At 37.6% G+C, this 17,694-nt stretch overlaps 2 protein-coding genes across 2 annotated transcripts in view; one reads left to right on the top strand and one right to left on the bottom strand.

The window, feature by feature from the left end:
- Window positions 1-5,909: 5,909 nt before the first annotated feature.
- Window positions 5,910-8,649, bottom strand: LOC311082056 (uncharacterized protein; the record flags this gene model as incomplete). Its single annotated transcript, XM_084112800.1, has 4 exons — window positions 5,910-6,975; window positions 7,097-7,189; window positions 7,288-7,443; window positions 7,555-8,649. The coding sequence occupies 4 exons, from the start codon at window positions 8,647-8,649 to the stop codon at window positions 6,658-6,660; spliced, it is 1,662 nt and encodes a 553-aa protein (XP_083968926.1). The 3' UTR covers window positions 5,910-6,657.
- A 7,337-nt stretch (window positions 8,650-15,986) lies between these two features.
- LOC311081640 (protein NLRC3-like) overlaps window positions 15,987-17,694 on the top strand; it is a 78,337-nt gene continuing 76,629 nt past the window's right edge. Inside the window, exon 1 of the mRNA XM_084112231.1 lies at window positions 15,987-16,036. The gene's annotated coding sequence lies outside the window, so the exon portion shown is untranslated. The remainder of the gene's footprint in view (window positions 16,037-17,694) is intronic.

Below are 17,694 nucleotides of genomic sequence, written 5' to 3'. Positions count from 1 at the left end.
CAAATCAAGGCGTTGAGCGTAAGGCGCACTGTTTGGACCATTCACCTGAGTGCGGACCTTGTGAGCTTGAATGATGTCCCTGCCCAAGAGGAGAAGAATTTCTGCTGATGGGTCCAGAGGAGGAATCTGCGAAGCAATTGCCTGTAGATGAGGGTGAGCCGACGCTGCCTCAGAGGTGGGAATCTCGTCCCTGTTATCTGGAATCTGATCACATTCTGTTAGTATGGGCAGCAGCATGGACACTTTTGCATTTACATCCTCAATCACAAAGTCACTCGCTCTGCGACCACCAGTCTCTGATAAACCAGCACATGTTTTCATGGTGTATGGAAGTATGGTACCTTTTACATTGAACATGTCAAAGAAGGCAGACCTGGCTAAGGATGAATTGCTTTGATCATCTAACATGGCGTACATCCTCCTTTTCTCTTCAGGGGATGTGCGGGGGTAAACGTTGACTAAGCAAATCTTAGCGCAGGATTTACCTTTGAGGCCTTGGCCACACACTTCTGTACAACTGGTGGTAGTTACAGAGCTTGGGGAATCGGACTCCCCGCCGTGGCTCTGAGGCAGATGGATAGAGTCTTTAGGTGTCCACGGAGGTGGACCAGCATGCATGGCGGACACGTGCACATCACTATTACATTCTGAGCATTGGATAATGGCTCTACAGTCCTTAGCTCTGTGACTTGTGGAGGAACAACATTTATAACAAATAGAGTGTTCTTTGAGAATACCTTTTCTTTCGTCCAGTGTTTTTGACCTGAATCCCCTGCATTTTGCAAGTGAATGGGGCTTGTGGTGAATAGGACATTGCTTGTCTGGACTGAGAACGGATGTTTGAGCTGTGCTGTTTGTTTGACTGATATCTGTTTTATTCACTGCAACAGGAACTCTGTATCTGGCTGGTTTTACCACTGTCTTGTCAACTCTTGGAGCTACTATGTTTGAACTTTGTAACATAAAGCTAGGGTCTGTTTTCATTTCAGCATAGTCATTTACAAACTGAACAAAATATGAAAAAGGTGGGTAAACTGCACCATTTTCCCTTTTGTATTTTGTCCCTTGTTTCACCCATGACTCCTGGAGTCCGAAAGGGAGCTTTTCCACTATCGGGTTTATCCCCCTTGGGGTGTCAAGAAAGCTAAGGCCTGGCAGATAACCTTCACTTTGTGCATACTCTAACTCTAACAGAAGATCTGCAAGCTCTTGCAGCAGTTGAGTATCTTTATTGGATACCTTTGGAAAAGTCTGTAAGCGTTGGAAGAGTGATGCTTCGACAACCTCGGGAGAGCCATAACTCTTATCTAGGCGTTGCCACAAACGTTGGAGGCCTGCTTGCGGGTTGTTGACATGGACCGCCCTGATCCTCAGAGCGTGTTGAAGTGACTCCCCGCTGAGCCACTTGGTAATAAGATCAAGCTCTTCGCTAGGCTTGAGGTTGAGGCCTCCTATGGCGTTGAAGAAGATGGACTTCCAGGACAGGTAGGACTCAGGACGATTGTCGAAAACCTTGAATCCCGCTGTCAGCATATCACGGCGTGCTAGATAGGCTGCTAGATCCGACAGTTCAGTCCGTGGAGTCGCTGAGGGTCTATGCTGGGGTGAAAAGTCAATTTTCATGTGTGTAGGAGGGGACGTCAGCCGTTCCCTGTCTACAAAATCAATGATATGTTCACCTGGAGAGGAAGCGACTGGTGTTTGGCTCGGTTGTAGATGGCAAGAGTCGTTATGACTGACCAGTTGTCCTGTGTCAGGCTTCTCTTCTTTCACTTGCAAACTGGAGTTGGCGAAGTGAGCATTTACATAATCTTGAGCACGTCTGATGGAAGGAGGCGTCTTTGGGGAGATGCCTTGCTCAATGAGGTCGATGGGGTGGTGCTCCTCGTCAGCTGCCGCTTCCAGGACATGAGCTGCAGCAAGCGCTGCTTCAGCCTCACCCTCCTTCTTCAGAGCGTTAAGCGTTGCCTCAATGCGAGCCTTCTCAACCTCCATGTCGATCTGGCGTTTGGCGTACTGTGCTCTGGTGCGGGCGGCTTCTGCTTCTGCTCGGGCTTGTGCTGCAGCTTGGCTGGTGGACGAACGGCGTGAAGAACGCGAGTAGCACTCCGACCGGGCCACCATCTGTGATAAAGGCGGTGTAGCTTCAGGCTGAGACATCTTGGGTGCTTGATAGGTAGATAATCTTTTTACTCTTCTGCCCTCGGTTGAGTGTGTGTCTACTCAGCCTATGCAGCGAGCTAAACATGCAGTAAAGAAGGTGGTTCCAGGAACGACAAGACACAGTTTTCCTCTTAAGTGTCTTTACTGAAGACCTCTCTCTTTTCTGACTTTTTTGTAAAACTGTGAACAATGAACATACAAACAAATTGTATTTAAAATACATTATTTAACAAACAAAAACGCATAGATGCAAATTTTAATACTGCAAGTGATGAGAATTCAAAATAAGAATCACAAAATTACAGTTTACAAATAATTCAGGTTGTATCAGTTTGCCACCATGTGGTTGCAGAATATACTACAGCTAATTACAGTTTCAGAGCACACGTTTATAGGCAATGCAAACTGTTCAACATATCTGTAATCCCAACATTTATTTACTGATAACTGTAGAATTAAGCTGTAAATTTATTCATCTTCTCACTATTCTGTAAAAGTATAACAGCTCTTACTCTTTAGTTAACAAACTCAACAAGCCTTGGTTCAAAGCTACACTGAAACCCAAAACCTCTGATTTTACATTTATAACCTGTATGTACAACCTGACGATCTGGATTGTGAGAAAAAGTGCTAACATTGGCTTATATATGAAATTGTGCATCCACATACACCCACATGGAAGCTAGCAGCATTAATTAGACTCAGATCACAACAACTTGTTAGTAAGAGTTAAAATAACCTACAATTTTGAACAATAAGAACAATATCGACAACTAATTACTTACAGATTATGGCATATCAACACCTCTGGACATTCTCACCGCGTGTGACAAACTTTTTTGCCTGCTCCCTCAACACTGAGCGCCGTCTCGTGCACGCAATGTAAAACAGAAGAAGAACCCCAAAACTCTAAAAGAGATACTGACCCCTAGTGGGAAAATAAAGAAATGCACTAGCGAATTAATGCAATACTATTGAACATAGAGGGACAGAACACAACTCTTCTCCATCCCTGCCACCGCTGCCTTTGCTGCAGTCGCTCCTGCCACCGCAAACAGGTTCCCAGGAGGAGGAATGTGTGGTGTGTGGCGAGGCCTTTAATTCCTCCATGCCTGGGGAAGTGTGGGTGCAGTGCCTGTTCTGCCTCCACTGGTCCCATGAGGCCTGCACCGATGGTGCAGAGCATTACATCTGCAATAATTGTGACATGACTTAAACCTGTTATTTATATATTTGTTTATATTCATATACTGTTCCATGTCATCTCTTTAATAATCATCAATTGTCCAATCTTCAATAAATTTCATTTATCATCTTCCGGTTGACCTCATTTTCTTCATAATAACAGGCTATACAACTAGCAAACACTCAATTTGACTCAAGGAAAAAATGTAAGAAAATTAATCGTAAACGGATTTGTCTGTCTTCGTCAAAACAGCCTATTAGACAGATTACGCAAAATGCGCATAGGCTTATTGCCTATTGTTTATTGGGCGACAGAACAAAAATGTTAATATGAACCTTTAAATTTAAATAAATTACAAAATATGTTTGTAACAATATGTACATAAGTTACTTGTCAGGTATTGTTCATAAAAACAAGCATTAGATGAATAGTTGCCGTTTAAACTGTTATGCTTCATCCATCCCACCCCTGTTGCAATCGTCCCGCCTAAGCACAACTACCTTTCAAAGTCAATTTTTACTTAAATCATTCTATATTTGAACCGAGTAACACATGATAGTAAGAGTACACATATGTGAGTTGTTGATCACACAAAAAAAAACAATCTATCTGTAACCTTATCTTAGAAAACAACGTTTATCTGAAAAGTGTTTCAACTGTCCCGGCTCTCCCCTAGACTATAAATACAAAGCTAACACAATGACAGACAGATGCAGATAATATGTAAATAAAGGAACAAACGAGAACACAATCAGAAAAGAAGGAAACCATAAACAGAGCAACCAGCTAGATGTTTTGCTATAAATTACAGACATGACATCTGAGGACTATTTCTCATTTTTTCTCAGTTATTTTGCTTTATTTCCAGATTCAATCATAGTCTCGTTCTTACATAGTAGAGCATGTTCGCACATGCGCACTCTTCAAAAACGGTACTTAACAGATCAATGGTACTTAACTTAACGGTACTTAACAAACTAAAAAATGTAAATGACATTTTTATGTGTTCTAAATAAAATACACAGGTTGTACTGAATGTCAGCTTGCTTATTTTGCTCAAGATAAGGATTTATTAAGTCCACAAGTCATGCAAACTAGAAACTATGCTTCTAACCCCAGCTCGAGAGCTGTTGTTCCAACTACACAACTTTGCGATGCTGTTTGCGAATGTTCGTTAGAACGATGGTTTCAGGAAACACAGACTCGTTGAACTATGCTGATAACGACGGAACTTGCGAACATAGTTGGCTAACGATGCTTTTGTGAAACGCACCCCAGAACAGTTTCAGATGAATATAAAGTTCAATGAACAGCATTAACTTGTATTTATTAAATTTATTAAAGCATTTATTAGATGTAAATATTTTTCAACATTATAAATGTTGTCTGTCACTTTTGATCAATGTAATGCATTCTTGCTGTATAAAAGTAATCTCTTTTTTAATCTGATCACAAATGTATGAATGGTATCATTGTTTCCACAAAAATGTTATGCTGCCAAACAGTTTTTTAATAATGATAATAATCATAAATGTTTGTTGATCATCAAGTCATTATATTAGACTGATTTCTGAAGGATCATGTGACACTGAAGACTGGAGTAATGATGCTGAAAATTACAGGAATAAATTACACTTTACTATATATTCACATAGAAAACAGCTGATTTAAACTGTACTATTATTTTCACAATATTACTGTTTGTACTTTATTTTTGATAAAATAAATGCAGCCTTGGTGAGCAGAAGAAAGTTTCAAAGACAGTAAAACGTTTCACAGACTGAATGTTTCTATGACCAACTTTTATCATTTTGACTAAATTGATATCTCCTTCAACATGTGTAACCTTTGTTGCTAACTTTCTGACAATCATCTCCCTTTCAATGTCCGTTCATTTGTCTGGCCATAGATCTGGGTCATCGACCAGGATGTAGATTACTATAGTAATTATAGTAGTATTATATATATAATACTATAGTAATTGTAGTAGTAATATAGTATATTACTTATTTACTGAAGAACTTGGGCATACATGTGTGCTTCTGTAACAAATGATACAACAGAAATAAACTTATCAATGTATACATACATATATTCCACAAACATAAACATCCATTTAAATAATTAAAGAGTATTCAGTCTACATATTTATATCCACCAGTACTGCCGCCTCAGCGCTGATGACGTCACAGCAATAGAGCGCGCTGGTTGGTCGGGATCTAAACACAACCTGGCCTACACTCAAAAAAATATTTAACCCCAAAAGTTAAAACTTATGTATTTCAATTACATGTCAATTTTCCATCCAATTTAATCACATAAATCCAACGTAAAAGTTAACATTTTATTTAAGCTTCACCATCATATTCAGTTGATGTGAATTAATTAAATAATTGTTATGTGAACTGATAAACTGTGATTTAAGATTGTGTATTAAATAAACTTTACTCATTTCAGATACATTGTTGTTACTTGCTTTATATAACTATCTTACATTTCCTTAATTCTATTGAATAAACAGTCAAAATCATTAAATTTTCAAACATTTATTGTGTGCAATTGTTCCATAAGTCAAAAGAAACTGTCTGTCCAGTCTGACAAAAGAAACAAACAAAAATCCAAGCAGGACATAATACAGCACTTTACAAATTATTGCAACTGTTTTAGTTAACCTCCCAAACTGTAATTTCAATGGTTATTACTCATGTTACACTTTTTAGTTTTAAGTGTGCCAAGTAACAGGGATCCAATTTTGAACATCAAACTTTTTTCTTTTTTTTTTCACAGTTTCAAGGTAAACATTTTGATATCACTGCATAGTACAGTAATCAATTTGTGCTTTCTTCTGATCTGGAACTTGAAACACGAATGTAATTGGTACCCATCTTTCTAAATTTTTGTAGAACAAATAAACAATCAGGACACTTGGACTAAAAAAAAAAAAAAAAAAAAAGTACAAACATTTGAAACAGAAAAGAGAAAGTAACCCTTTAAGGATTATATTTCCCTTTACATATAACAGGCAGGAGTTTCAGCAGAACACAAGGCCTAAAAAAACCTGAGGCCAAGAACTGTTTCTGACTTTAACAGTCTCTGCGCTGCTGCAAAACGAGTCATCAGATAAGTTCCTGGACTGAGACAAGAGCAACAGCTAACATCTCTCAAGTCAAGAGTATCAGAGCTACAAAAGCAGGAATGGTGCATTAGGTTCAGTCTCTTGCATGCTGGAGTTAGTGTCATCAGTCAATTGAAAAATTCCTTTCAGGGCATCCCTGTCTTAAAAGTTGAAAAAGTTTTCAATCTCCTATTCACTGAAACATTTTAATTTTAAGTGCCTGAACCTTTGAGGAAAGCTTGCTGCCATCCAAATTCATCAGTACCTTTTGAAAGAATTCAAACGTGAATTTGAGACTCTGTGGGTAGCTTAAATTGAGAGCGTAGATCAGTCCGAACAGAATTACCAATCCAAAGGAAACACTCTTCAAGTGCTGTAGCAGCTGCACGCCCTCTATCACTACTCCAACATCCTCTGGCTCGTCCTCAGCACCAGCACCTTCTTTACGGATCACAAAAAGCCCAAGAGTGGTCTCAGAAATTCCTCTCTCAGCTTCTTCAGAATTGCAGTCCTAAGCCAAAACAAAAAACAATCAAAATTGTTTGTTTTTTTACATAATTAACACCAACTGAAATATTGGTAACATACAGGCTGGCAATATGTTAATGTAAATAATATGTTAATATACGAACCTGAAATTCTTTGACGAGTGTTGCAATGTCCTCATTGAGGTACACACACAGACTTTTTATGACACAGTCTCGTTTGATGTGTATGTCATCACACTGAAAATTATGACAATATAAAAAACCCTGATTATAGTATATTTTCTATATACAATATTTGTAATTAGTTATAAAAAATTAAATGCAGTTTACCACACCTTGTCTGCAATTGCCATAATGTGTGATATCTTCTGTCCAGAAGCACCACCTTTACTGCTGAAAACCTTGTGTAGATTAACAGTGTATCTGTCCAGCTGTGCCAAGAACTTTGACAGAAGTGGCACAGTTGTTATCCGCATGAATTCTGCATTTATCTGAAAAAAAAAGAAAAAGGGAAATAAAGATGAGCATGAAATATAGGCCTACTGTGGAGGAATTTATAATAATTTACAATTTATTCTTGTGTAAATATCAATAACACTTACTTCATTTACTGTGAACAGTGCAGGCCACCTGGTTTGTAAATCAGACATAATTGCCAAGTCTTCAACCAACTCTTGTCGTCTATAGGAGAAGGTCAATTGCATTTTTTCCTTAATGACTGCCTCATTATTTTTCTTTTTCACTTCAGTTAAGAGAGCAATTCTTTCCTTCTCCATGCTCTCTGCTGTTTCACCTTTTAGGAGGCAAGGAAGGAAATTTACCTCAGCTTTTCTTGGCTTTTTGATGTTTGATGCTGCTTTACCCTGACCTTTACGATTGTTCCTAAGAGAATTCACAGAGATTTCAGGGTGTCCAATCTTGCTGAGTTTAGAGCGAAAATTAGACATCTTAATCTTTAGATAATGTTTCCATCCTTCATGGCCAGTGCGAGTTCCTTTTTCCCTCAAGCAAGGATGAGCATTTATCAGGGCTTCAGCTGCCTGATCAAGCTGACTATCGGTGGGGTATGCTGCATATCTAAAGATCTCCTCAGCCATGCCTTCAAGAATGTCCGATCTTAGTTTTGGTGGTGGAATAAGTAGCATTCCACTGTTGCTGAACTCTGTGTCAGCTCTCTGAAGCTGAATTTCAGCAGAACATGAAAAGCGAGGAACTACAAAAATCTGAGGCCAAGAACTGGTTCTTGACTCGGGAGATGTAATTATGACAGTCTCAGCACTGCTGCAAAACGAGTCATCAGATAAATTGACTGGCTGGACTGAGTCAATAACACACGTGTTAATATCTCTCATGTCAGGAGTATCAGAGCTACAGTTTGAACTGGGTGAAGGAACAGGAATGGTGGAGCAGGCAGGTGCATCAGGTGCAGTCTCTTGCATGCTGGAGTCATCAGTTGAAAGAAAAATCAGTTTCAGGGTATCCCTGTCTTCAATTTGACTGGTTGACGTGAGATTCATGTATTCATTTCCAAAGTCCTTATCTTTGTACTGGAGCCTGAACTTTTGCTTCACCCCAAAAACAGTCATTATTTCAAGGACAAGGTCATCCACAGACTTTGGGATTCCTGTCTTAAGTGCAAGTTTTCTTGCATCGTCATCCCCACCAAAAACAATCCTCAGAATGGCCTGACTTGACATTTTTCTCTACTTTTCTAAAATAGGAAACAAAGCAGAAAAAAAACATACATCAGTAATACAATTTTTAGCATTGTTACTTGTATTAACCGTAAATAAAAACACTTAATAAACACTTTACCTTAGATGAGGATGTGCCTCTTCAGGGTTACCATTCGTCTTCCTCCTACCATATAATCATACAGTGGATAAGCATCAGTTAGCTGTTCAAGATCAACCAGGGCAACCTCTCTATCAGGAGAGACAGTCAACTGAAAAGCTCTAAAATGTTCTTGATACCATGCACACAGTATCTTCACAACAAAATTCAAACTGCTCTTGATGATACACATTTGAAGAATTTCGGCAAACTCTGGCAGGCCACCAGCTGACCCAAATGAAATGAGCATACCAGTTCTATAATTGATCCCATTGTTTGTGACATTTTTTGCAAGATGGACCTCATTAATTCCTGGATATTTCTATCTCAAACCTGCTACTACTTCCTTGTTTAAGACATCCACAGGAAGTGTGGAGACATGTGTAACTTCTAGTGTGGACTTCTTAAGCCTACAGGAATGGATTTGATAAGCAATCATTTGCTGGTGTTTGGCAGCCAGTGTGAGCATTATGTTTCTGAAACAATTTGTGTGGCGAGCAACTTTCTTAACCTGTTAACCGTTGCCAGAGCGCGGACGCACTGAAGCGGTTTTATTTATATATAGTTCAAAGTTACTATCAGATTTAATGTTATACCTTGACAAACTATACATCATTAAAAAGATATAAGACTCAAGTTTCAGAATTTGACCACTATTGTATTCTGAGAAACTTATAGCGACAGTTATTTCTTAATTTGTGTCAGGAGTTATGAAATGAAAAAATTAGTCGATACCTTTGATATGAATTATGCGCGTCAGCCGCTTTCATTCATAAAAAAACTCCCGTGCCGTCGTCATGACAGCGATACACAAAACAACGTGCCTCAGGGCTTTAGCTCAAAAATGTGCAGATTTGGAGAAATATTGATATATTCTCATAGGTTTACATCAGATTTCTATAGACAGGAATAATATTTATTGAATTTATACCCAAATGCGTCGATGTAATCACTATGAGCGTTTGCATAACTCTGATACTGTGTTTTCAATTCATACCAATAGCCTGAGGGCGCCCTCGCCGCCCTGTGCACAGTATTAGTCCATATATAGAACATGAAGAAGAGCCATGATCATGTGACATTCCAGGAAGCCTCGAACACACACAAAGCTAACGAGATCGCGCTGTAACTATGGCTGTAACATGCAGTTTTGAAGACAATAAACATGTTTGCTATGATATTTGAGTTACCTGTGTTTTTCAATCCATGCCAGGTATTTCCATAATAATAGATTATATTTATAATGTAATGCTAATCTATATAGAATCGTTGTGCAGAACACTATCCAATAGTATATTTTCTGTCTGATTTTTTATCTGAAGCCAAATTAGATCACAAAAAAAATTATTTAAAATACTCGATTTGCTTTATAAAGTAAGTTTATAAGCACAAACATGGTTTTAATCTCATAAATTGTCGTGTATTGATGGTGTGCTAAGCTAACATGCTAGCTAGCCCTAGGTGCACCTGCCACCTAGAAGTTATATTTTTATTATTTTTTTGAATGCTTACTGAAATGTTTCTTTATTCAAGAAATGCATTTGATACAGTTTAAAATGTAAGGGTGAACTTTAAGAAAATAAATTAGTGACTGAAACCATATGAATAGCCTGTGAATAGCCAGTCGTTAGTAACTATAATGCAGACAAAAGAAATGCATATTTAGAGCCATAACCGGGCTGGAGAGGTGTGAATGTGTGCAGGGGGAGATTGAGACTGAATGGGGCTCGTTTGCACCACAAAACAATAAAGACAATATACTGGATAGATGGTTAGAAGATGACAATAAACATCAGTAGCATTTTAGCGTCAAATCAAAATAAAGTCACATGACATGGTCTTGAAAAACATTTCACTAAATACAGAGTTTTGGACTTATTATCTTAAGATTTTAAACATAAAATGTTTAGACATGTGGCATTAGCTGTAGTGCATTTCTAGATTGCTCCAGTGCCAACTTCAATTTTTTTTTCATGAGGATGTTTCATAAAAAATAATTTCTAATAACTTTACAAAACTTTGAAGCTATTTAAAACAATTTTTGTCATTATGACAATAATTAATTCTACATTTACAATAAACTGCCAGGTGTCAGCTTTCAAATGAGATCATACTTGTGCTTTTAGTACAAAGGGTTCATGAACTGTATCTGTTTCAGTTTGGGTATGTCATTTCTTGGGATTTTTCAAAAGTGGGGTTGCAGCTTAACAGGTTAAAGAAACTATTGAAGGATCCAAATTTAAGAATATGTTTAAGATCTGCTGATCTTACTTCCTTACATAACATCACATGAAAAACTAAGGTGAATTACACTGTATTGGGCATTCAAGGTGAACATGATGGCATCAATTTACTGATCAGAAGTTAGCTTTAAGTCAGCTGTCTAAACATTGTAATAGTCAGGGGTTTTGTTAGCCTTTGATCTTCCAACTAAGAGTTGAACTGTGTGTGAATGTTACTAGTCTTAGTTCTCGTGACCATTTGTGTTTATACCATTTGGGGAGCTCAGTTGGGGGTAATTGCCTCTATTGTCTTTAGCAGTAGTCATCCCTAAAGGCTGTGTGTAAGTTCAGAACCTTAAGGGACAGCCCACTGAAATGCCTATAAAGAAACCATGTAAAGTTACATTAGTTAGACTGATTTGGGAAGAACTGCAGCCGCGTCAACGCGAAGTCCTCAATAAAGAATAACTTTGTTTGAACGTGATCCCCAACGTCTCCTGGTCTCTTGCTTCGACGAAGAAAACTTTACAACACTATGTTTCGCCTCGAACCTCATAGTCCACTGCCCAACAAGAGGTCCAAAACATTTAATCATTTGCGGATAGTGTTCCACATAATGATGTTTTGGTAACAGCTGTGCTGGAAAAAGTTCAACAAATCTGTGTCTGTGCTCTGTAATTTTGCTGTTTAAGTAGGCTATCGTTTCTTCGTTATGAATGGGGGCGACAGCAAGCTCAACTATTTCTTTCAAATCAAGAAGTACAAGCCAGCCTGGCTCAGACTCTGGTATCAAGTCTCCAATAATGAATGGAAGCAATCTCAGTAAATTCCAATTTTCATGTGCATTACCTCCAATGCTCCTCTTTGAGGCATATGTACATGGAATAATGTGAGGTCTATTGGTTCTATCACCCCACTTATAGGGAAAGTTCAAGATCAATGTGTTCAGAGTATCAAGAGATAGATACTTCTTGGAAACAAATTCTCTTAAACAGAGTGCAAGTTCCACTGGCACAATGCCCTCAAATAGGTCATGCACAATATCAGGAGGGTAGCCTTGAGTTACATGAAAGTGAGATAATTTCTCTGTTAGCACACACCCCCTTTTTACTCCACAAATTATGGCAGAGTTTTCCTTTGCAGATCTAACATGTGCGTCATGAATTTCCTTTGTTCTAAGGGCAAAATCCCCAGTCTGAACAGATTCAGCCTGGATTTCCAACCTCTTCCCTACACAAAACCTGCAAAAGTACTCACCAGAGAAGCTTTCTATGAAGCCTGCTAAACCATGGGCCCCTAGATTATCTGCAATGACAGACTGGACTGTACCTTTCACAAACCGTCCAAGTTCTGGAACATAAACATCATGACTCTCTAAAGTAATCAATTCCTGTAAAAGGGGCTCTAAAATTGTGTCATATCCATGTGACTTTACATGTTCACTCTTGCATAAAACTGCCAAATAGATAGATGAAAGTGTTGAATTGCATCCAGGTGGCAAGTTATTTAAAATCCAATAGACCCCACAAAGTTTGTGTTTCTTACGTGAGGTTCCGAGAGGGTTACAGAGCTCAAAATCATCAATGTACAATGACAAAGATATTTTCAATTCCTCTCTACAAAAAAAAAGAATTTTCCTTGCAATAAAGACCATCTCTTATGGACCTATACTGCTGTTCTTTCTCTACCCCTGAATCAGTTGTCTGTCTCTCGTGGTCACCAGTTACACACTTTAAAATATTACTGCAACTAAACAGCAGCTGTAGAGAAGGCAAAATAGGTATATACTGATAGATCTTTCTAGTCTTATGATCAAGAATAAACTCAACTGGCTCTACAACACTTACATTCTCCTTGTAGAACTGCTTCCGCTTAAAAGCTGTGGCAAGGGGACCACCTTTTTCTATGGCTTTAACCAAGGGATTTGACCTGCCCACTGCTTCAGTAAACTCTTGAATGACAGACTCATCAATTTCTATGTTGTGATTTCTAAGAATGTCAGAAATTATGCCACAAGTGCCTGGAATTGATGCTGAGGTTAATGAATAATGGAGTTCTTGAAGTAATTCATCAACTGCTGTGGCTGGGACATGCAAAATGTTTTCCAACTTTAATAAAACAAGGGCAATATTCAGCACACTTGCCTTAGAAATATCTTCATCATTATTATCGTCACTGCATGACTCTAACAAAGTTTATGTTGAACATGAGGGAAAATCAATGGGAGGACTGGTTGACTCCTGACAGTCTGTTGTGATTGTGACAACATCTAATTTAAAGTCAGTTAGACCATGAGGATTGTGCTTCCTATTTTTGTGTGAATGAAAGGTATTATAAATGTTACTTTTAAATGTACATCCTTTAAACACACAAGTCACAGTTTCATGTTTGCGCAAATGTTCATTTATATGACTGAAATAATCTCTTTCATTTGACTCAATGCACTCACACAGCTGACATGAAAAGGTGGCTAACTGTTCTTGTTTTGGAGATGACTGATCACGGTGGACACGGTATATATGACTTAAGAGGTTATTCCATGATTTAAAAGTGCAAGGACAATTACTGTATACACAAGGATGCCTGAACCTCGCCCCAAAATGTCCATGTTTAAGCTTAGAATGTTTCAATAACTCATACCTACTGGATAATTCTGTGCCACACACTTTACATTGCCACATTCCCCAAACTCACATATCTGAAATTCAAAAAGAGAGAGAAAACAACAGACATCACACTTTTGCAAAGAAATTAAACGTCAAGTTTAATTTTATTACAAAGAAAAAAATGCACATACCGTAATTGAGTGATTGTGCCAAACCGGAGTCAGAAATGTTGAAATAGTGTCACATCGATGAGGACTCTGAAATAGCAAAGACATAGTTTTATTTTTTTGAAATGAAATGAAAACTCAGCACGAAAAAAAAAACAAAGCATGTTCCACTTCATGTAAACCTTTGCATGTAGATAACTTTCATATACGGTCGATTAAGTATGTGTGTGCAACGTTTTGGCATGTTCAAAAAATGATTAAAATGAGTAAAATGTAGGCCTAACTTACGTCGAGATGAGAAGTTGTTATTAAAAATGACGCACATATAACTTTAGTCAGTCGACCGTAGGCCTACCTATATCTTAAAATGATCAAAGTTACAAATATGTTTTAAGATATTTGTTTTAACAAGACATCCTATACAATTTTACCTGTAGCCTATATAACTTTCATATAGGCCTACAGTACGTTCGATTGACTGTGTTTGTGCAACGTTTTGGCATATTACAAAGTAAAATGCACGTCGAGATCACGGAGCCGTTATCAAAAATCATACGCATAATCTGCCTAAATTCAAAAATGATGCACATAGTCAGTCGACAATAAATCTTAAAAAATATCAGTTAACTTTACTCTTTATATAACTGGAAAGGCCGAAAAAGTTCGTCTGAAGTGCAGTCACGGCGAAAATAAGACAAATCGATCAGATCGATTAAATTATAAAAAATAGTTGATGTTGAAGTCTAAATAATTTATAAATATAGAAAATATCTTACCTTGTCGAATATTCCACATCTGTTCACGCAAATCGCTGATGCTGAGTCTTGTATTGCGCCTCCAACGACTCCTTGCCGCCTTCGGGTTTTTTTTGTTGTTTTTTTTACTCTAGTGCGCATGCGCAACATCTGCATTTGTCCCTTATTGCAACAAATCAAGTATAGTTTATGTAATTTGATCAGTTTGGACTTGGATCCATTACATTCGTGTTGTGTAAGAATAATTCGCAATAATAATGGTTATTTTATACATTTTTAAATATAATTTATTTAAATTGTTTGCTTAAATTCAATAAGTGGCAAGAATAATTTTTTTGAGTGTATGTTGTTGCAACCCCATGAGACTTTTATTCATATTCGGAATACAAATGAAGATCTTTTTGATGAAATCTGAGATTACTGAAATATCTTCATTTGTGTTGTGAAGACGAGCGAAAGTCTCATGGGTTCGGGACGACATGAGGGTGAGTTTTTAATGACAGAACTTTCATTGTGGGTGAACTAACCCTTTAACTTTTGGGAACTTGCAAATCATAAAAGTGTATTTTATAGTTTGAGTTTTCCGATATGTCAATGCTATTTAGCTTAAACGCTTCATCTGTAAATTAACTCTCTACTTGCTATAGGTGGGGATTTCAGTGTTGTGATTGACAGCGCTCTTGATAAATGTCCACAGGCCGACTCTCATCACTTAATTCAGAATATAAACCATTCCTAGAGAGACTTGATGTGACTGATGTCTGGAGATGGACGTGTTTATTTGTTGTTTATATCTGAGGTAAAGCTGTGGTAAAGTATGCAAACATCACGTGAGCGTCACTACGGGAAGCAGAAAGTGTCTTCAGACTCTTTTCAAGCAATTGATTATTAATATTTCATAGAGCTAATTTGCTACAACAGAAACCTTGACTATAGGTAAATTACAAAATTAAAGACATGAAACGGGAAAGTGAAAAAAAAAAAAAAAACAGCGTGACTTTTTTTCTTCAATTATCTACAGTCTTCTGCAAAGCCCTCCAAATCTCGTGAAGCCTGACAGTGCACTTGGAGAACCAAAATAAGAGACAGAGACCAGATTGCTGCTCAGTTGTTTCTCAGTTTAATACAGTTGGACAGAGGATACATGTGTCAGTATAAGACACAGGTGTCAAAACTCAGTTCCTGGAAGGCCACAGCCCTACAGAGTTTTGTTCCAACCCTGCTTTAACACACACACACCTGCAGTTTTCAAATAAGCCTGAAGAACTTGATTAGCTGATCAGGTGTGTTTAATTAGGGCTGAAGCTAAACTCTGCAGGGCTGTGGCCCTCCAGTAACTGAGTTTGACACCTCTGGTATAAGGTGTTAGCCTGTTTTCTGTTTGTGTCAAAGTTGCAGGCAGGAAAACCATAGAGAGCGTAGACAGCTCACAGAATGCAAACTCAAACAGGGTGACAGCGAGCCAAAACATATTTTACACTGGCACAAATATCACATCACGGTAAGTGTTAAGGAATTAAACTTCAGGATTATAATGATATCGAGCTCTAGGGATTCTGCTTTTAGTTTACATTAATTTACAGACTCTTTACAATCTGAAATATACAGAGGTGGAATGTAAACATGTAAATGTTCAACACTTCTGCTCTTCTGTCGGCCAGGCGTTGATTCACAGACGATCAGCTTTAGTGAGAAGATCGATTATGACAAACAGATGTATTTTTGATGGCTACAGAAAATCTATACTCTCCAATTAAAGTGTCTGGATTGTGATATTTAAAGGAAGAAGCCAGAGTAAATAAATTATGTAATGTTTTTATTTCACCTATGTGAAAAAGCTCAATAATAATAATATTAATAATAAACTAGATTAAACAGTTCGTCGAGACAAACTTTTAGTTGGCTTGAGAAAGTTTGGACCAGAAAGTTTGAAGAAGTGTAAAGTAATCTGAAGTTTAAATTAGTTTGAAGTTTAAAAGTAGTTTAAATTAGTTTAAAGTTTGATAGATAGATAGTGTTTGTGCCACACTGGCATTGAGCAGATAGAAAAAGTAGCGAGTGAACAAAATGCACAAGATGTTTTAAAAGAGGAATTAAATGTTGGCCACATGGAGCCAGTAAGAATTATCTTAAAATGATTTATGTGATGTTTGGAGGCTTTTTCATACTACTCAGTGTTAATATACTTGGACTTATGTTAAAGATAATTATTTGTCTTTTGCTAGGCTTGATAGATTTTCAGAGTAATGAACTTAAAGGTTGTTCAATACACCCAGTTGGTATTTCGGATCATTGCCTTGTACAAGTAGCTATCTTTGTTAAAGATATGAAATGCAAAATTGACAATTGGCATTTTAATGTATCTTTGCTTTCTGACAATGCTTTAAAATATGCTTTTAAGTATTTTTGGAGTGGTTACACAAAAGAAAAATCTGAATCCACTTCTTTACAACAGTGGTGGGACATAGGGAAGGTCAATATAAAACAGCTGTGCCTACAATATACTCTCAATGTCACAAGGGACATGACTAGATCTATGAAAGCTTTGGAGAGTGAAATAATGAAGCTGCAAGATTTGGAGGAGAGAAGGAGAACATTTCAAAGTTCTCAAATGGAAAAAGTCAGCTCTATCTAACCTGTTGGGTTTCTCTGCTCAAGGTGCTCTGGTTCACTCACATCATCAAAATATTTCCTAAATGGATGCACCTTCTCATTTTTTTTTTCGGCCTTGAACGAAAAAAATGGACAAAAGAGACTTATGCACTCTCTGTGGTCCAGTACCGGACAACTGCTGCAAGAGTCTGTGGATAGCCTATCCGTAAATCTGCAGTTGCTTTTTATGAGAAACTCTTCAACAGGGTATCTGCACAATTTTAAAGTCAAATTTAAGGCTTTTTAAGACCTGAAGAAATCAAAATTAATACCGTACATTAGGGGTGTGCAATATTGACAAAAATATGTCTAGATATTTTCAAAGTTTTGTTGATAATAATTAGATGATATTTTACTGATTGTGTTTTTGTACTGGTATCCCGGCTGGTTTAGGCCTGTTGTTGACAGCAGACACACGAAGATATTCATAATTTTTATATTCTATGCAGTGGTCAGTTCACAGTAGTGACCAAAATTAACATTTTTATTAAGGGGCAATATTTGCCA

Source organism: Abramis brama (genome assembly GCF_963993115.1).
Source record: "Abramis brama genome assembly, chromosome: 4".
Taxonomy (NCBI): Eukaryota; Metazoa; Chordata; class Actinopteri; order Cypriniformes; family Leuciscidae; genus Abramis; species Abramis brama.
The sequence above is the reverse complement of the archived record's forward strand: the minus strand, read 5'-3'. Positions and strand labels throughout refer to the sequence as shown.